This window comes from Falco naumanni, chromosome 8 (assembly GCF_017639655.2).
Source record: "Falco naumanni isolate bFalNau1 chromosome 8, bFalNau1.pat, whole genome shotgun sequence".
NCBI classification, from domain to species: Eukaryota; Metazoa; Chordata; class Aves; order Falconiformes; family Falconidae; genus Falco; species Falco naumanni.
Window position 1 is genome coordinate 22,308,182 of NC_054061.1, and position 20,692 is coordinate 22,328,873.

The window sequence follows — 20,692 nt, forward strand, 5'->3', positions numbered from 1 at the left end:
GCTGTACGCCTGAACCGCAGCGTGGCTTGTTGTCTGTTGCCATTCAGTCTCGGTCCTTCTGGCTGGCAGCAGGCGCAGGAGCTTTGTGAATGGGCTGCTTGTCCTTCAGCAAGCGTGCTGGAACCCGGGATCTCAAAGAGCAACCCAAGTATCTAGGGTTGCAGTTACAAAACTGGCTGTTTCAAATATGTTCTAGCTAAGCAGAAACCGTGTGGTAAAGTCCAAGGATGGATGTCAGTCTCGCTTCAGTCTGTCAGCACTGTGGAAAAGTTCTGCCCTTCTACTTCTAAAGCAATTCACGTGCATGATAATAGGTTTTAGTTGAGCAACTTTATAGAGCAGCAGAATAATACTTATACAAAATGAAGAAAAAACCCAGGCCTCCTCTTACTCCCTCCTGCCCCTTGCCCCTCTCTATAGGGCAGCGAATATCCATTCGAAACAAACACGGGTATTTGTGAGGTAGGTGCAAAGAATGCTAACAAACCTGTTTGCTGAATTTTGGTTGCTAGCAGATACTCCAGTATACTAAAGAGATTTTTCTGGTGTCTTGAAAACCAATGTGTTCCATCAATTTGTATTCCTGCCCAGCTTTTTCTTTTTTTTTTTTTTTTTTTTTTTTCCTTTAGTGAATTAGTATCTTAAAGTAAGAGCTTCTCTGACAAGCACAAGCACTTATGTGCCCTTAACTTAAATGTGCACTGAGATCTTCTGAGGTGAAAAGAAACTGAGGTAGTGTAATATCTGCTTCCTAACTCTCATAAACAGCACAGATGCCTCCATGATGAGAACCTGATTACAACATCGTTGTCCCCTGACCTTATTGCAACACTTTCTTAGTTTGTAGTGTGCAGGATGCTGACTTGCATCCCTCAGCCTTAAACCTTTGACCTGTCAATCTATTTAATCTTATTTGCCCAATTTGGATGGAGAATTATGATTTTTATCAAAGTGTTTTCCAGAGTCTTGATGTCTTCAGAGTTTGCCGGGAAATTTGTTTTCTAACCTTTGTTTCCAATGTGCAAATTTTTGGTTTTGTTTTTTTACAGAAGTATAAACCACACATATTGTATAATATTAATATAAATATAAAAATACATAAATGTATATATGTGTGTGAGATATGTGTGTGTGTGTATATGACAAAAATATTTTTGTCTGGAGAGCAACCTTTCCAAATTATCTTCTTGTCAGTTATGGGGTTAGTAGATGGTATCTTTGTAGAGGTGCCATAACAGTTTTCTTAGCAGCTTGAAATTACTTAAGTGTATTTAAATTGTAGGAAAGCATTTCCAAATTTTTGTTATGTTGAAGTACAGTCTCTTTTTATTTTTGAAAGAAAAATTATTGACCTCATGACAGGCTAATTTTTGTATAGGACTGAGTTAAAAAGCTTTTTTAAGTTTCATCTAAAATAAACTCATGTTAAATGTAAATAGTATATGTTATTCTTACAAGATTTGTTGAGGAAATTAGGGAGAGTTTGTGTCATCTTTTCTATTGCTTAGTTATGTCATGCACCTGTTGCTGTTCAATTTGCAGTACTCTCTGTTTACCATGGCAGAATGAGTACTCTGTGTGTTTCCAAATTTACAGTAATTTAGTCCCTCACATAATGTTCTTTGCCTAAATGTTTAGTAATTAGTAGAAACCAGGTAGAGTGGCTTTGACTGACTCATTTTAGATCAGCTTGAGGATGTTTATTTTTCAAGCTGCTGCAAATACGATGTTTTTTATTTTCCAGCTTCATTTTTTAACTTGTGTATATCCATCATGCAGTGTTTTTCTTCCTCTTCCCCACAGTTCGGATATATCCACCTACCCAAATGTTCTATAAATAAATTTGAATGCTGTGTAAAATTGTTTTCTTCTAAGTAACAGATGCTTGACCTTCTGTGTATTACGTGCCTAGAGCGCTGGTGACATCCAGTGGCTGCAAAACACTTAATGACAACATTTTGCAACAGTGCAATAAAATGCTTAATGATAATCCCTGAGGAGATAATTGGTCTAAGTCTATGGACACAGTGGCTGTTTTTGATAGCTAGTTTGGAGCTGACCCAGTTGGTCTTTGGACAGTTGGACTCTCAGCTGCTTCTTTTTAAGAAACTCTGATGGGTGTCGCTGGTCACACGTAATTTTAAATGTATGCTGCTATACTATTAAAGGGGACTTGACAGTAATTTCTTTTTTTTTCTCCTTCCCCTCATCCTTCAGGCCTTGCAGTTATGCACTCCCAAAGCACGAATCAGTTGGATGTGGGGAACAATCCCCGTGTGGGTACCAAACGCTACATGGCTCCAGAAGTCTTGGATGAAACTATCCAGGCAGACTGCTTTGACTCGTATAAAAGGGTCGATATCTGGGCTTTCGGGCTGGTCCTTTGGGAAGTAGCTAGACGCATGGTTAGCAACGGTAAGTATTTGAGACTCCTTTACTTGTTTTTAGAAGGGGTCAAGTGAATGGTAATTTCACAGCAAAGAATCTGCCACCAAAATGCGTAGGATGCATAGTAAAATACTGGACCTCCAAAGTGTTTGGATTGCTGACGCTTTGCTGCCTGGGTTGAAGTTGTTAGTACATTGGGTACAGTGGCCCAATATCATCATTTCTGGTAGAGAAGAGAACTCTGCTACTTTCTAAATAATTCATACTGAATAGTCAACTAAGTTAAAATTTTAGATGAGAAAGTCTAAACTTTTTCCATGTGTATTAAACCATGGTCAATACTTTAAGGTGGCTGTTTCTTATGACAAAACTTGAGGAGCAGAAGGAGAATACATAGAAAGTGAAGTGATTGGAAATCAGGGGTGTTCTTACTTTACCAAGTTAAATGCACTCACAAAGCAGGACTCACAGTTCTGCTTGGGAAAAGGGCCACCACAGTCCTGTTCTGTACCATACAGTGTTGCTTCATGTTTCCTTGGCAAGGGTGTCTGGAATTAAGAACCTTTGAGCTGGGTCTCTGTTGGTGCGATTTTTTTTGGCCTTGTCAATTCAGGAGTTCTTTCTGACTTCTGGACCTCAGGTTGTGTTCTCAGTACCCAAGGGGAGAGGAGAATGCAGAAGACGCCTCTCAGGTGTGTCTGGAGAGACTGGCATTGATGGTTGTTAACAGTGACATGTTTAAATCTGAGGAAATTTTGTATCGTCATATGCATTTATTTGCTCTGTGTCTGATTTATTCGCACTAAGTCCAAATTGGGGGTTTCTGTGACTGACATCAGACAGCGAGTTTATCTTCTTCTTCAGGAAAAGACAGCCAGTCATTCATTTGCTCTGGCTGAGAACAGTTGATTGTATCTTGGTTCTTGTGTTTGTGTGTAGTATCAGTGTTTCCCTCTGAGCCTGATGGTAGGCTGGAACCTCACAGGGCAGGTCAGGCTGGTGCCTGCCAGTTTAGGATCCAAGTGCAAACTCGTTTGAAGGGGGCATGGTCAGAATGATAGGCAGTAGTCAGAGTGGCTCAAACTCTGGAGGATTGAGGGCTTTTGGTTTTTTTGGTAGGAACTATTGCAAGTTGGAATTGGAGGGAAGATTTTGGAGGAAAGGGTTAAGATATGCTTTTGTCATGTTTTCAAAAAGCAACTGTTGAGAGCCAAAGGAGGGAGTGTGAGTGGTTTCTGGAGAGATAGGTACAAGGGAGCAGCGAGTGGACAGAGGCAGGCTGCAATATAAGGTATTGACAGCAGTGGCTCATGGTAGCTAGTACAGGGTAACAAAGCCTGGCTTCAATTCTAGGGGAAGTTAGGTACTTGCCTCCTGTTGTTTCTCATGCATTATCTCCCCTCTGTTCACTGACCCCAATGTGAATCCTGTCCAAATGATGTTACGTTGGGCTGTGGGGAGCGGGCAGGCATGTGTACAACGGCTCTAGAAGCAAACAAATACTGTTACTCTATTGAGGTACAGGGCTTCTTCTAAGTATGAACCTTTTCCTTCATCTGCTATCTGTTGGTGGCCAAAGTAATTTAATGTGAGTAAAAAAAGGGAAAAAAAGTATTGCTCCCTTGTTCAGCGTAATTCTCAGCACAGCAGCCATAGGCAGCTAGTTGTCTCCAGAAACACTGCAATGAGGCTCGTTACAAGAAGGCTGCTGGAAGGTGACACTTCTGAAAAGACTTGCAGACCTTCTAAGCTTGCTGGGAGATTCCCTGGGGCCTGGAGCACTGTCCCAGGCCCCTGTCTTCCCGAGGATACTTACAAGGTGCTTAAACAAAACTGACTTGAAGGTAGCAAAATGCTTCAGGTAGGCTCAGGTGGCAAATTTAAAGGCTCCTTGTAAGCCTGAGAGCTTGCTTTGATAGCTCTGAAGAGATCCAAAATGGGTTCTTGGCTAAGAAGAGAGCAGGGCAATCTATGCAGGTGCTCAGCTGTTTTGGACAGATGCAGTTTAACTTGTAGGGTCCATAGTGAGCAACTCCTGTCTTGCTGGAAGCTGGTGGCAGCCATGGGACTGACTCCAGGACCTGAAGGGAACTTCCATAAGCTTTCTGTGGAGTGGCTGGAGCTAAGCTTATAACCTCGTCTTCTCCCTACGCTCTCTGAGGTGTTACTTGAAGACATACGCAGCAAAAGGAATAGGTATTGTTCTGATATAAGAACATAAGTCAGCTAAATCACAGTGTGATGATGATCTTGGGTGAACGTGTATGTGGTTACCCAGAGAAAGGAGGAAGGTATCATGAACACTTGGTATTAATTTCTTCTTACGACGTACTCCATTTATTGGTAAATGTGTGTCATAGGCAGTTACGAAGACTTGCTCGTTGCATTTCCCAATACTTGGAGACCTCTGGGTTGCAGTTCATGTCAGTGTGAGTGCCTTGAGAATTTAAGGTGTAACTTCATTGTTTTCAGTGCAGTTTTATATTCTGCACTTTGTCTCAGCAGCCTGTGAGCACTGGAGCTTACCAGTTGCCGTGGTGGGTTTGCTGGGCAGGGGTTGATTAATTCGCTGTGCGGTAGGTGATGCTCACTGCGATGGGAAGGGAAGCCAGCTGTGGAGGGGGCAGTCTGTCTGCTGAGGGGCTGTGCTCGTAGCTGTGGGTGGCAGGACCGGCAGTGCTTGCAGGGGTACATGCTTGCACAGGCACCGGGTAGTGCTGGCTGTTTGAACGTAGCAGCTGGCCTGTGTGATGACAAACATTCACATATATAACACTGATAAGTTTTGTTTTAATTGCCACTCTTGAATTTTGAGTAGTTCGTCTGGAATCTGCCTTGCCACAGGACTGTTTTGGAGGCTGGTCATCCTGTGTGGAATATTTAGATGTCTGGCTCTCTTCGTGTATGAATATACGTTTATACTTTTGTGTGTCTATACTGTACATACATAATATATGTATACGTAAAAAATACATGTAGTCTTACCTAGTTACCTCTTGAAATGAGACTTCCGTGAAACAGTACCTATTATTTAGATATTTCTGTGCTGAAGTTCTGGTACGTATGTATTGCGGCAGTAACTGCAGTTCACAGAAAATGTACCTGAGCTACGTTCAACCGGAGAGCTTAGATCGTGCTGGCAGCTTCACCAAGATGGTATGGAACTCAGCATGGGCTGCAGACCTGCCAAAGGTGATGGCTAAATGATGTGGTACTTTGATTTAGGCTGAGCTCAGTGCCACTGTGGAAGCACTTTTGACAGTAATACAGATACATCATGACATTGAGTCATGTCTAAAATCTTAAATTTAAGACAGTGGTGATACTAATGCCACAGTACGTACTTCTAATTGCTCTGTATTTTTGGCTGTTGCCATAAGTAATTACACTTCCTTGCACTGGTTTGAAGTGGAGTAAACATTTTCTCTCTAATCCTAGTATTTAGCAGTGTGGAAATCATTACTTCATCAGGTGATCGCTCAGATAACCCTGTTTGATTTGTAGTAAGACTTCAGCACTGGGAGTGAGCATGCTGAGGTCAAGGTAGCATGCTCCTGTGAGCTGGGTGATGGGGTGGGCCAGAGGCACTCGTCAGTTAAGTGTACTAGAAATTTTTGCTGCCATCTCGTTGCAGAGTCTGTTGCAGTGAGCCAGCCTGGTTTAGTGCTTCAGTTTGTGGAGACTCTGAAGTTGTAATCTGGCTAATAAGTCTGATGGCTTTTTAAAATTTTATTCTAATTTTTTTTTTTTAAATTTTTACTTTTACATGTTTAACTTTTTAAAATTTTGAATTCATTTTTTTAACTTATCAAACAGTCCTCGAGGTGACACAGTGATTCTCTGCACTTTCTTATTGTGGCTTAATGTAAGGAGGAAAATGTTATAGGAAACTCCTTCTCCACAACCAAGACCACTTACATATTGTCTTTGTGCTATATCAGGAGCCACTCAGCATTCCTTTCTGTGCTTGAAAATGTGATTTAAGCCCCCAAATCAGTATTTTACTCACTTAAAATAGAACAGTGTGTGTTCCTTGTAGAGTGGAGGTCGCTGCTTTTTTGAATGTGCTCTCTTCCTAGTGTTCAGTGCCTTGCATCGTTGCTTACCCAGTGCCTGGCTCTGAGAGTTCTGTTCCTTGTGAATTTTCACTGTTGTTCCAGGTATTGTGATCTTGTTCAATATCAATAGTAACATCAGAAGCTGAAAGACGGTTGTTGCTCAAAGCCACCCCTGGGTATGTGATCATTGTGTTATCTGCAAGGCTGTGTCTGTCGCTTCGGTGTTTGCATAGCCCGTGCCTTGCTCCAGCAGTTAGGTTCCTGCATGCATAGGACAAGCTGGTGTTACAGTAACAAAGAATAACTGTGAAGACATTTATTACAGTAACAAAGAATAAACGTCAAGAAAATGCCACTGTATGTGTGAGTCCTAGTTGATTTGAGTAGCAAAAAGCCAGCAACCCGGGGGAGGGGGAGAATGTAGTATAAATGACAGAAGTCATCTTAAAAGCATGTGGAAAGCGGCAAGCTGTAGGTCGCGCTGACGGACCCTGAGGTCTGGCTCGTAGCGAGCGGCAGGCTCGCTCTCCCGGGGCAGTGGGCGAGGGAAGCGTGTCACAGTTCAGTGATGGTTTTGTGAGCAGGGCAGTGTGGGCTAGAGGTTGCAGTGGCTCGCTGGCACTGCCGACAGGCTGCTGCGGAGCCAGCAGTGGTCCCGCAGGGACTGTGCTGTTTGGCTGTGGTAGATCAGAGCACTCTACTGGAGCAAAGGCTAGACCCACATAATTTCATCTTTATTACTGCACATCTTATCTGAAATAGCTAGTTATATACCCTATACTTTGGAAAGACTACATGAAAATAGTAAATTAGAACCAGACACTCTCTTTTAGTGATAAAGTTGATCTGTAATGTCCTGGTGACCCTGGAAACATTTTCAGGGCTATATGACATAGCTGTGAAGTTCTGCATTTGACTCTTATAAAGCCACTACTTCATCTGAAACAACAGCATAGACAGTGTGGATACACAAGGAGGCTTTTTGTGTTCTTGAGTTCTCACAATAAACTTTTTTCTGTGTTTTGCGAGGAAGCAGGAGGAGTGTAAAGGCAAGAGTTCAGCCGCGTAGGTGATGCTTGGTGTACGCAATTATGAATTAACCTAAGGAGGTGGATGGATGGGTGATGCTGCTTTACGCACTGTGTGATATAGTCTGTCCTTCTGCATCCATGTCAGAATACCACAGGGCAAACCTGCAGTCTGCTAGTTACTTTGCTATGGTAACTCACTTGCGTAGACAGATCTTTGAACTGTTCTACTGTGTTCTAAGGGAGTTGCAATTTCCTGAAGACCATTTCCCTTTTCAACTGTTCATCACAGATAGGGATTTTTACAGAGTATCTATGGGATTTTGATCTTCACCTCCAACAGAACAAGAAAACTAAAACTCAAACCGCTGTAACAAAGTTTGAGAACCTCTTTTAAACTTCAGTATATCCAAAGCAACAGAAATTCTCCTGGATTTCACGTACATCTGACTGTGGGACAGCTGCCAGTCTACCAAAAAGCAGTTTTAATCTTCTGACCATGTTTCTACTGTACATAGAGGGCCTCATTTGCTTGGTGTTCTTCCAGGCTGCTGACCCAAATGCCTGTTTTTGAACACCAGTTTTTAAATTGGCTTCCTAAGAAAGTTGAGCTCCCTGTAGATCACTTGTGAGCTTAATCCACTGATGAAACAACAGTGCTGCATGCATGTCTTAGAGTAGGCAAAAGGCTTTTTAGCCTGCCAGTTTTATGTGAGCTGGTTGCCAAGTTGAGAGCACACACACAAGCCCGTTTTTCAATGCAGCATCCTAGAAAATACGTTCAGACACTGGATGCCACAGGCTCTCAGGTGTTTGGCTTTGTGGTGGCATGTGGTACCCATTACCCTGTGTATTTTACTTTATTAATAACCAAAACCAAAATCACTTAAGGCACCAGCGTGAGGGTCTGTAGATGCTGACATGCTTATTGGACGCTTTCAGGAATCATAAAACCATGCAAAATGTGTGGTAATCCTATTAAAAACCACAGTGCAGACCTTTAAATTTTTTACATTTGCTAGTAGAAATCCCAGTTTCATGGTAGTCAGTAAACCTCCATGCATTATAGAAGATGGCCTTTTGGCAAGTGAATTTTTTGCAGCATTTCAGCTCAAGCATCTGCAAAACGAATATAGTTTTACTTTGTGGAATTGTAGTATAAGCCAATTGATTAACATTTTGGATAGAAAAAGCTGTTGCTATGATAGTAAGTGCTGTTCTGTTTAATGGCTGCTTGACATTGTGTTAACTTGTAAAAGACTTCTGTGCTTCTTAAATGGCTAGGTCATGTGTTCTCTCTTTCTGTGCAGCAGTGCTGTTTCACTGGCGCAGTCATTAAATAATGCCTCTCTTGTTTGTGTCTCACCAGGTATTGTGGAAGACTATAAACCACCATTTTATGACTTGGTTCCAAATGATCCCAGTTTTGAAGACATGAGAAAAGTGGTCTGTGTAGATCAGCAAAGGCCGAACATTCCCAACAGATGGTTCTCAGACCCTGTAAGTAGGTGTGCTTGTGAGTGGTTTGCAGAAGATAACAAGCCGACCTTTCTTCTTTTGAAATAAAATCATGAAAGTTATTTTCAATTATAATTTGAAATTGAAATGATCTCAGTGCTACTTGTCAGGAACTTTACCTGTACAGATCTCAGAAGCATGCTGGCATGGACCTTTTACGTTGGAACAGGAAGAAATGCAATAAGCAAACTTATGACTTAAGTCTGAGCTATTCACAGATTAGCCTTTTAGTAGCCCAATTTAACAGTAACTGTTCTGAAGCTGCTCTTCCTATGTTGATATCATCTCTCCAAGGGGAAATTTATTGAGGGGGAAGGTAGTCTGCATAGGACTTTGTGGCTCATAAGCATGTGATTTTACAACAGTTTTGGGGTCTCTCCTGTCTACAGGAGAAGGGACTGCTGTTCTTTCTGAAAGCCTAATGCTGAAGTTTATTTTTCTTCACCAGAATCAGCCTGAACTCTCCAGGTTGACCAGCTGGTTTGTTCCTTATTACTGAAGCTGTGGAGGTTGGTTTGAATCTGTACAGCTGGCTAGGGCCAGCAAGGACAAGGTCCCATCTATAAGATTTTGGCTGTAGAGTCATGGCCTGTGCTGCTGCACCAACCAGCTGTGAATCCCAGCAATTTAAAGTGGTGGACATGGTGAAATCACTGGCAGAAAATCTGTGCCTTCTCTGGCTTCCATTGCTGATCTTGCAGGAGCCAGTTTCATTGAAAAGAGATTTTGTAGAGTGTTCTCTTCATTAGAAAAAACCCCAAACGTCAGCTGTTTAAAACTACACTAGCTTGTCACTCCAGCCAAATTGTTGTCCTTGATTTAACCAAATTCCCTTGATTTAACCAAACGTGAAACTTTTTTTCTTTTTTCAACACTTAAAAGCTGTGTATTTGCTAGATAGCAATAAACTGTCTGTAGGCTCTGAAAACTAGTATTGATAAGGCCATAAAACCTTATTGTGTTGGTGCTTCACCCAATGAAGTGCTTTCTTGGCTTGTTACTTGTGGACTTACATGTGTGTTTTGTGTGTTTTAATCTTTTTCCCAGACATTAACATCACTTGCCAAGTTGATGAAAGAATGCTGGTATCAAAATCCATCAGCCAGACTAACAGCCCTGCGAATCAAAAAGACTTTGACCAAAATTGATAATTCCTTAGATAAACTGAAAGCTGACTGTTGACCTTCTTCTCGTGGTGCTCTCCTGGTAGGAAGGCATTTGTCTGGTTCAGAAGTAGTCTGGCCAGACAGTTTATACGATTGGTCCCCATGTGGCTACTTATAGAGGCAGAAGTTCTTACCAAGCCATCTGTGTGGGAGACATCGGAACCATATGGACTTTGCTCAGTGACTACAATGGGCATTTCACAAATGGTCAAGCTATAAAGACTCACGCTGGATGTACTGTTGCAAAGGTAGTGGCCTGAAGGAAGACAGAGAAATCCTAAGACAAGATCAGGGCATTAATTAATGGCTTTGAACAGCTTTTTCCTTTTTTTTTTCTTTTTTTTTTTTTTTTTAATTCTCCTAATCACTCCCAGGGTGAACACATGGAAGTGGTAAATTTTAATCAGCAATATTGCCTGTGCTTCTCTTCTTTATTGCACTAGGAATTCTTTGCATTCCTTACTTGCACTGTCACTGTTAATTTTAATGACATGACTTGCCAAAAATATGATTGGCTGTATACTACATTGATCTATGCCTGAATAATAGGAAATTGGTAAACTGAAAATGTAACTGTCAGATTTTAGCTGCATTTTACATGTGTACTGATGTTTACAATAATGCTGAACATTAGGAATTTCTCGTTTATACAAAACTTGCAAATTATTTATTACTAGTGCACTTGCCAGTTTTTTAAACTGTAAAATAAGTGCATAAAGTTAAAGCTTATTTTTATGTGGCCTCTTTCATGAATTCTTACACAGATGTTTTTGTAACACAATATAACCTGAAACATAAATTGTTTTCTGTATTATCATATTACAACTTGATAGTCACATTTTAAGTGCTTCACATTTGTAGGTGTGTGGTCTGTAACATATTTTCAGTTTGAATACGGAACATATATATAGCCATTACCCACATGACATTGTGTCTAGAATCTTACCGATCTAGAAAAGGAACGCAATGGAGGAATTAACTAGAACTTTAGGTCATGAATGCTGTGGGGAAAATGCATTTTATTTCTTCTAAGCTATATAATATGCATTTAAACTCTGCCAGAAAAATAACTATTTTGTTTTAATCTACTTTTTCTATTTAGTAGTTATTTGTATAAATTAAATAGAACGTTTTCAAGTCAAATGAAAGAGTGTTTTAGTTCTCTTACTGCCTATTAGTAACGAAGGTATACTAATGCAGCAGTGGGTATCTCCAGGCATATGCTTGCAGGTGCGTAGAGTTTGTCCAGGTCAATACTGAGTAGAACACCAAGGTACTGAGGCTGTTAACAGTTGTTTGTCTGGGTGGTTTTTTCCTGTGCTGAACTGGATCCCAAAATAGTACAGCAGGGAACTGGTGTACTTTCCTTGGACGTGACATCAGCTGTGTTCGTGCAGACCTCCTAGAGCATGTCTTGCAGGGGATGTGTGTTATGCCCTAGCCTTAGGGGGAACGAGTCAGCTTTGTACGAAGAGAGCTCTTTTACATTGCCTGTACCTCTTGATACTCTCAGCTAATTTGTTATGCCAAGTGGAGTAGTGGCTAGGAAGTGACAGTGCCCTTTCATCCTTGGAAAAGAACTCCTTTATTCGTGGGCTTGAAATCCTCCGGGTGATCTCAAGGACCTGGATAGTAATTAGCTATTCAGACTTGTTTCCTCTCTGGGTTAAAAAATTTCTCTGAAGTTCCCTTCTGTGCTTTAAGTCTGCCAGATCCTGCTCTCCTTTATCTCTGTAACTTTTCCTTCCCGGCCCCAGGCTTCCTTGTCCTACTCTGGCCAAGTGGTATGCCTTTCTTTTTCTGCATTTTTGGTGCAGAAATAACACCCAGGTTTGTGGGGTAGGTACTGCGTGGGGCTAAGAGACTGCGTGGTACAATAGCTCTGCAGAGCAAACGGCACTGATGCCAGTTGCCAGGTCTGTTAATAATACTTGATGAGACTGAGCAGATCCACTGCTGCAAAAAACATAGGAAAAGCAGGATCTGGTTAGGTTTTATTGTTAGGTTTTATTAAGGAGTCAAATGGTCAGTTGCCTGAATACGTTCCAGTTTGCTTTAAACTGGTTTGTGTATGTGAGGCAGACTGGGCTGACTGTTAAATAACTGCAGCCCAGGGGGGGCAGTATTTCAGCAATGACTCGGGTGAATCTGTCTGATGGATTGAAGATGCTGTATGAATGGAAGCAACTAGTGACAGTTAAACCTGCAAAATGAGTAGCTGTATTTAGTGATTATTTCTGATACAGAGTATTGCCTGAAGTTCTTTAGTTCTAGGTGCACACACGTAGATACCCCTTTCACATGTATTTGTGATGGAAGGGGCATCAGTATTTAAAATGGGAAGCGAGGCAACCTCTTGCAGAGGTCCCAGGCTGCTGCGGTGCTTAGCAAGGGGGATAGCCAGGGACATCTGGACCGTGGAGGGTGAGAGGGGAGGTAGCTACCGGTGGACAGGGTTGGAGCCAGAGGTGACTGTTCAGTGTGCAATGTGCATTTAAAGTGGCTGGTTAGGTTGATTGGTTTTGTTTTTTTACTTTGGATTTTCACATCTCCAACCTTTTCCAGTACAGGTGTTGGAGGAGAGAGACAATCTGTCATGCAGATAATTCATAAAAAATCTGGCCATGATGGCTTGATTTGCAGTGGTTTTCTCAAATGCTCATCTTACTAGATATTAGGGAAGATGGTTATGGTTAAATGCTTGATCCATCACTTCTCTGCATTGTAGCATCTTCTGAAAAGTACCATGTATGTAAGATCAACGTGACTTCAGGTTGGAAGCAGCTCAGTATATCCAATAGCTGTTTATTCTGCTGTCTCTGAAGATCAGAATTTTCTAATTGCAGCACTGGGTACCAGTCTGTTAGCTGTGCTAGGACTGGTTGGGATGCTGCAGGATGCAGGCCCTGCAGCAAGGAAGCGCACAGTTCTCCAGGGCTGGACTCTGGGAATCACTGGCCTCTCCTGAGTTTGGATCAAGACTTGACTGTGGAACTTCAGTGTGAATTAAAACCGGAGTCTTGGCTCTCCCTGTCTATAAGGCACAAAACTACGGAATCGTTTAGGTTGGAAAAGACCTTTAAGGTCTTTAAGTCCAACCAATGCCAAGCCCATCACAAAGCCATGTCTTTCAGCACCACATCTACGTGTCTTTTAAATATCCTCAGGGATGGTGACCCCACCTCCCCCTGGGCAGCCTGTCCCAGTGCCTGACCACCCTTTCCATGAAGAAATGTTCCCCAGTGCCCAGTCTGACCCTGCCCCGGTGCACTTGAGGCCGTTCCCTCTGGTCCTGTCGCTTGTTACCTGGGAGCAGAGCCCGACCCCCCTGGCTGCAGCCCCCTTCCAGGGAGCTGTAGGGAGCGATCAGGCCCCCCCGAGCCCCCTCCTCTCCAGGCTGAACCCCCCAGCTCCCCCAGCCGCCCCCCATCAGGCTCGTGCCCCAGACCCTGCCCCAGCTCCATTGCCCTTCCCTGGACACACAGGGGATAACCCAACTAAAGGATAAAAACACAAACCATAAACCCATCCCAGTACCCCATATATCTCATGTTAGGTAAAGAAGATTATCCAGGCAAGCTATCAGCAGGGTAAAAAAAGTCCGTTCAGTGCTGTGACTGCTAGGCACTCATCAGTGTGCTAGACAAGGTCATTTTCATTGGTGCTGCTGCTAGTAGCTTCCTTTTGCGTATGAAAATGTGCAGGGATTATTTTGAACAAAATTTGCATTCATGCTGTGCTGATGAAGTATTTTTGATCCAGACTTTGACTGAACTGTTTGAAATGTTAACTAGTTGTTTGTTTTTTTTTTAATTAGGTGACTATTTGACAAACTTGAATCGAGAAAATTGAGTGGAAAATAACTAAGAAGTAATTTCATAGCAATTTCTTATCCCTTGATTTTAGGGATAGGTCATTCAGCACTGTGCTTTTCTAATGTATAGTTGCTACTGAGGGTAGTCAGGGTCCATGCTTTCAAAGAACAGCAGAAATAGCAGCATTCTCAGCAGTCCTCTTGAACTGCAGGGTGGTGTGCCTGGGAGCAGGGAAGGAAGAACTCGGTGATAGCCAGTGAAGGGTTATCCGTGGTCTGTGTTATTTAACCTCATTTTCAAGTGTCTGGACAGTTATAGGCAAAAACGTGTTGCTGCTTTTCCCTTCAAGGTGTCAAGGCTTGGGCAGTGGGGAGGGTTTCCAAGTGATGTTTGTGAAGATGACACCCCCACCTCCCACGCTATTTTTCCAGCATGCTTATTACTTGATGTTCCTTAATACCCCCATAAAATCTAATCTTCTAAAGAGATTTGGAATGCTTATATATAATCTGCTGCATTAAGGGTGTCGCTGCATTTATTACTATGGAGATGGCACAAGCAGTTCCATGGTTGAAGTTGAATTATTCATGTGTCTGGCGGATTTGCACTGGCAGAGCCAGTATGGATCTGGCGTGCTGTCATTTGAACAGTGCCTGGCTGTGTATTAGAGCCCTGGGAAGAGGAGGCCTGGCAATATAAAAAAATAAATAAAATGATTCATCAATGCATGAGTAGCACTGATACGGCTATCCTGTTGATAGGTATGACCACCTGCCAGTTACAGGAGGGAGGCTAGGCGAAAAGCAGAGGTACTTTAGATTTGGGGGGTGGGGGGTTGCTTTTTGTTTGGATTTCTCTTTCTCAGATGCAGAAGGCTTGTTTACTGCTGGTAGGAATATACTGCACTCTGACAGTTGTCCTGGGGATGGCTGCCTCAAGTAGCCTCAGGCCAGTGACTCAAAGTTAGTGTTGCTGTAGGGAAGTCACTGACTGCTTCCTCCCACTTGTCTGTAACTTTCCTTGTGGGCTCTCCTGTGCTGGAGTTTTTCCTGAAAAATCCATATCACGCTTTCCAGAATTTTTTTATTTACCTGGATTAAACTGTTTTGACAGGGAGGGACAAGGAGGAGTTATCTTCCCTGCGGGGCAAAATGTCTGCTGTGCAAAAAGATCAGCCTTGGCATAGTGGTTGGCATTGGAGAGTTGAAACAAAGACATTACAGCTGCTGTTCCATTTATATAGAGAGAAGTTAAATCTTTCTCAACAACAGAATACCTTTTTACATTTTAAAGCTAAGATTTGTGTGGGAAAAGTAAGCATTTTATCAAATGCAGAGTTAATGGTGTACTGTGACATGCTCTCACCTGGGAATAGCACATTTGCTTTATCCCCAGTTGGAAGGAAAAAACCCACCACGCTTCTAGTGCCTGAACCAAGAAACTGTGCCAAGATGCAAGCCAAAGTGTGCCAGGAAAAGCAAAGTGCAGTCGTACGTGTTTTACGTCAGTCTCAGCCCGTCACGGTGGAAGAGAGGCTGCTAGAGGGACCTCTGGTATCGCGGAGGAGAAGCTGGAACCTTCTCTGTGGAAAGTGTGGTTTCTCACTGGTTAATGGACTCATCTTGCTACCTCCAGATCCTGCGTGATGGAGATCTGTGTGGAGTCTGCAAAAGGGATCTTCCAAGGGGTGTTTGGGACATCTGCTCACAGGATCACCCTGTTGTGTACCAGCCAGACTGCTTAGAGGTCCAGGCACATGGTCCTCTTGGGGATGGTGGCCTGTAATGATACACCAAAGTGCCTGCCAGCTGCCAGACTTGGGAGACATAGTTGTTGGGGTTTTTTTGGTTGTTGATTTTAAAAAACAAAACAAACAAAAAAACAAACTCCCCCCTTTCCACCACAGTTGTTACTGTGTGTTGCTCTGTGTGTAGTGGCGTTTGTCCCAGCAATGTGTCTCAACCTGGGGGTGCAGCCCTGGCAGAGCAGCGCGAGAGCTGGTGTACGTGTCCTGTCCTCCAGTCTGGCGTAGCTCCTCAGGTCTCTCTTTATACTTACAGATCTAATAAACATCTCTGCTTGTTCTTGACCAAAACGTTCCTACCTTATCTCCGTGACTGCGCGGAGGGTGCTGTGCAGCCCTCCTGGGCTGTGCTTTCCCCCGGCCCTGGCGTGGGGCAGGCTCACACTCGGCAGGAGCCAGGCGGAGGGGATGGAGCCAAGCGCTCACCGGGGGGTGCAGGACGAGCCATGCCGGGACGAAGAGGGGGAAGCATCCCAAAAAAGTGACTCGGTCCTCCTGGGCAGGCAGCCACTGTTATGGGGCTCCAGTGCGCGCCTCGACGTGGGCTGAGGGTTTTGCCCCAGGGTTTTTCATCTTTGTGAACTGCGTGAGTGATGGAACAGCTGATGCACAGATGATGTGAGGTGGATTTTAAATATTACCCAACATCAATAATTACCAATTTGTCTTTCCAACTGCAGTCCCCACCAAAACACTGCCTGCCTTTTCCAGTGCAATGACTGAGGGTTTTCACTGTCACAGAAGCCCTGAACTCCTAAAATCAACAACATTCAGATACCAGCATCGGTTTTAGCAGCTCCATGTGTGTGTTACTATGCTAAAATCTGTTCCTTTCAAAAAATGAAGAGCTGGTGCTGCATTCAGCTTCAACAGCTTATTTTTCTTCTTCCCGTAGGCATCTTGGAGAGCTTTAATTTTTTTTTTTTTCCTTTGGTGGCTTTCACAGCATATAGAAGGAGCCAGCATGCTCTGACCTGATTAACTGTTGTGAGGCAGTACTTCAGGGAAGGGAGGAAGAGGCAGAGGGTGTGCTGGTGGCGGTACTGCACTGCTTTCACGGCAGTTCCTAACTTAATGCTGCACTTCATGGTTGCTTCTTTCTACCAATTTAAGGATACTGGTCTGCCTTTGTGGAGTAAGGCTGCAATTTTCATCTTTTGTCAGTGTAGAACTGAAAAATCAAGATCTAACCTCAAGAGTGAGTTGGGGATTTTACCCGTTTTTGATGTTTTTCTAATCACTTAACTGCAGTGAGAGCCCTTAAACACACTGTGGTAACTCAGCGGGGTGTGGGACCTGTGTCGGGAGCTGCTGGTCAGGCGCAGCGTGCCCAGTGTCCTTGGTGCGGGTGTCTGTGGGAGCCCAGGGAGCTTCATTGCCGTGGGTGGGAACAGGGTGCGTGTTACGGGTTTCATTGACGGGAACGATTGCACAGGTGTCTGCAGTACTGGGAAGTTTTGCTGAGTGCTGCGCTTGCCCACACCCGCAGCAGACAGCTTAAATAAGCTGGGGTGATGTCCTGGAGCGTCGAGATCCCACCGAGCCCTGGAGGTGCCGTGGGGGCGGCTCTGCTGCTGCCGGGGAGGGTCTGCCCAGGCTCGGCCCCGCGCTGCCCGGCGCCCCGGCCTCGGGGATGTGTAGCAGCTGGAGGTGCCCGCTCCTTCCCGGCTGCTGCCGATCCAGCCAGCGCAGGCGGGACGGCTGCGGTGGGCTGGCTGCTGCGGTGGGCACCTCGCGTCTTGTGCCAGCGTCCATCGCGCCCTGCTCCCCGCGCAGCCCCTTCCCGGCCCTGGGTGCTGAAGACCCCCTCTGCCGCCGCTCCCAGCTCCCCCTCCGTGCTTTCCCAAGAGCGGTCCCTGCGGAGGGACGGTGTCTGGGGGGCAGCGCCTCTGACCGTGCCCACCCCCCTCTCACCGCCGGGAGCTGCTCTGTCTCCTTGCGGGCTCAGGGAGAAGCCGTGCGTCAGCTGTGGAGGGCCGCGCCAGAAGGCAATCAGACTTAGCCAGGCTGAGGGGTTTTGTTAACGACATTAAAACTCGCAGCCAGCTTACTCTTTTGATTGTAAAAGGTTATGAATCAGCTTGATGGCTGACTTACAGACTTCATATCACACCAGCCTCTTCCCCCATAGGTCTCCACAGCAGTTCTCTTCATCTTTCACCACCCAAAAAAACTCCCTACCCCAAATACCATAAATATTTCAGATTCACGGCATAGATCTCTCTTCATTCTGGGAACGTTTTCCTGTAAACCTGGAGCCTTAAAATGCAATACCTGCCGAAGGTGGTGGTGGGGATAGCGAACTGTTGGGTGCTAGCCAGGAATTTTATTCTGAAGCAAATGTAGCTATGGCATTACATTGTCTACCTCCAAGAAAGAGAACATATCTTTAGCTTACGCTCTAAAATAGAAGGCATTGAGAGGTCTCAAGCACAGTTTATAATGATAGCCAAACTGCTAGCAAAGCAAAGCTTACCATAACTTAGTGTACGAAGAAGCTGCAAAATAAGGAGGGGAAAATGATGCCTTTTGTCTACTCATCTATCCTTGTTTGGTTATTTACTGTATGTGGATCTTGTAGTCTTTAATGCATGGAGTTAAAAACAGCTTAATATTTGTCATACACAACAGCTGGTTTTTAGCTTAAACAGCTGTTTAAGAAGCGTCGAACGCAAGCAGCGGTGTGTTCTGACAGGAGCTCAAGCACTGGACATACGCTTGAGACAACGTAATGCTTAAAGTGTATGATCGATCGACACTATGGCCAGAGTTCAAGTTTGTATTTCAATTTACACTGAAAACAGGCTGAAAAATGATGAATTCACTATGTCAAGTTGCTTGTAATGAGATTCTGTGTGTATTTAAAATACATGACTACCCACCTTCGTTAGGAGAAAGAATGCTGATAACAGTAAAAAAAGAAAGGTATTTTACTGTTTCTAATTGCTCACTGAAATGAGATGATCTTAAATTGTATTTTCTCTGCAAGCACCTTTTTAAAAAATTACTTGAGAAACTTCACAGAATTCAATATTGTGTCTTCTGCTCTGTTTTACAAGGATCTGGAATTAAAATGGAAGCATTTAGGGAAAGGGCTCTGGCCTTTACTCCTGCCCTTTGTTCCTTTGGCTGTCTGCAGCAGTTCCCAGCAGATGGTCCAGTTTTCCTTTTGCTATTTCTGGTGGATCTCTTCTCCTCCCGCTTCCCCAGGGAGATGGTTCCAAAATGGGTCACCAGGAGCTCCCCACAGGAGGCTCACTGCCTAAGCCCTGGTGCCCAGCACACCCTGGCCTGATCCCCAGCCCAGGGTTAGTGTCATGGAGCTGCGGGATGGCAAACTTGTGTTCTTGTCCGCACCCATACGGCAATGGCTGATGAGGACGCCGTTTCAGGAGCACCTCTAGCAACCGTCCTCCTCCAGGCAGTGGCCTCTGTGCCTGGGCTTTTCGCTGGTGGTTTGTGGATGTAAGGCCAAGCCCTTGCTGTCCTAGGTTGGGCACAATGCAGAGCAGAGGCTCAGAGCTGGGCTGGGCTCGTGCTGCTCGCTCACCTCTGCGGGAGCCGGGACCAAGTGCCCGAGTTGGCAGCTTTGTCGTGCTGGGCTTTGCCGCCACCTCCCCTCCAGTGACCGCTGCCTCAGCACCGGCAGCATCACGAGGAGGAGGAAGAGGAAAGCAAGAGCGGGTGAGGAGGAGGTGGCATGGTCACCGCTGGGCTGGCGCTAGGAGGACACTGCTGGGCATCCCGAGGACTGAGGTAAGGAGCTGAGGAGGCAGTCCCATCAAAGAGGCAGCTTTTTAATTATGCTAATGCTCACTCTTTGGACGCTTCTTGTGTCTGAATATTGCTAAAGTGTTCTGAGAAGTTCCATTATTACTCTCCTCATCAAAAAGGCACCCACTGAGACTAATACGAACTTGTAAATAGGATTATGGGCTACTCCCTAATAGATTTCAGAGCTGTAGAAAGCAGCATTGGGAGGGGAGCGACTTAAAGAATTGTAAAATGGTTCTTGGAACAGTTTGGAGAATTTGTTGACTCTTTTTCTAATTGCCACGGTCAACAATATAATGTTTCTGCAGGGACGTATCATTCTGATGGGAGTTTTTGGAAGGTTTCATAGCATTTCTGGGTGAACAGAGTGGGAGGGAGGCAGACTGCAAGATGGGTCTGCAGCTGGGCACTGACCTGGGATGCGGAGGACCAAGGTAAGTGGTAGGTACTGACCTGCCAGCTCTTCCAGGATGTCTGTGGATTTTGTTCTGTTTTGTTTGCAGAAAATTTCAATAGGTCTTAGTTTTGTCCTGATGTGGAGCAAAACAAATTACAAAACAAAATTCTTGTTTTCCAGCCAACCCTAGAAGTACTTCCAGTTGGCAAATGTTTTTATAGTGTTACCCATTTCCAAGGGCTCTTAAATCCCCAGGATACACTATTTCTGCCCTACTATGAACCATGCCATGCAAACATCGAATTTGGGAGCACATTAGCCTCACAATAGCCTCAAAGTGTGGTGGTTTTTTTGTTTCCTCCATCCTTTGTTTTGTTGTTCTTTTGTTTTTCACTGGCATTTAGTGTGTCAAAGACCTGATGAAGATTAGAGACAAAGGGTGAAAGATCAGCGATCCTGGATCACTGGGGACTCAAACTTGCACTGGGGACCCAAACTTGCAAGTCACATAGTGCTCTAGAAACACAGGAAGATGAGAATACCTGGCTCGCCTCCTACTCTGTGCCCTGAAGTGTGCTCTTCAGTAGGTCCTGAAGTGCTGTTTCAATCAGTGCACACACACCCCACCCCCACCCCCCGTTAATAGCGACTTTGGCCCATTAACAGTGCCTGCTGCCTCAGCTCAGGGGGTTTCAGCAGGAGCCGCTTCGAGCACCTGCACGAGCAAACCCCGGAGCAGCGGTG

The 20,692-nt window shown here is 44.4% G+C and overlaps 1 protein-coding gene across 2 annotated transcripts in view; it reads left to right on the plus strand.

Annotated features, from left to right (window-relative positions):
- ACVR1 (activin A receptor type 1) overlaps window positions 1-11,301 on the plus strand; it is a 67,953-nt gene extending 56,652 nt beyond the window's left edge. The window contains exons 8-10 of one of the 2 annotated variants that reach the window (XM_040603750.1): window positions 2,218-2,415; window positions 8,844-8,978; window positions 10,040-11,301. In XM_040603750.1, coding sequence (XP_040459684.1) covers window positions 2,218-2,415; window positions 8,844-8,978; window positions 10,040-10,140 — 434 coding nt within the window. In that variant the 3' untranslated portion in view covers window positions 10,141-11,301. The remainder of the gene's footprint in view (window positions 1-2,217; window positions 2,416-8,843; window positions 8,979-10,039) is intronic. The other variant, XM_040603749.1, reaches the window with a different exon arrangement.
- Window positions 11,302-20,692: the final 9,391 nt, after the last annotated feature.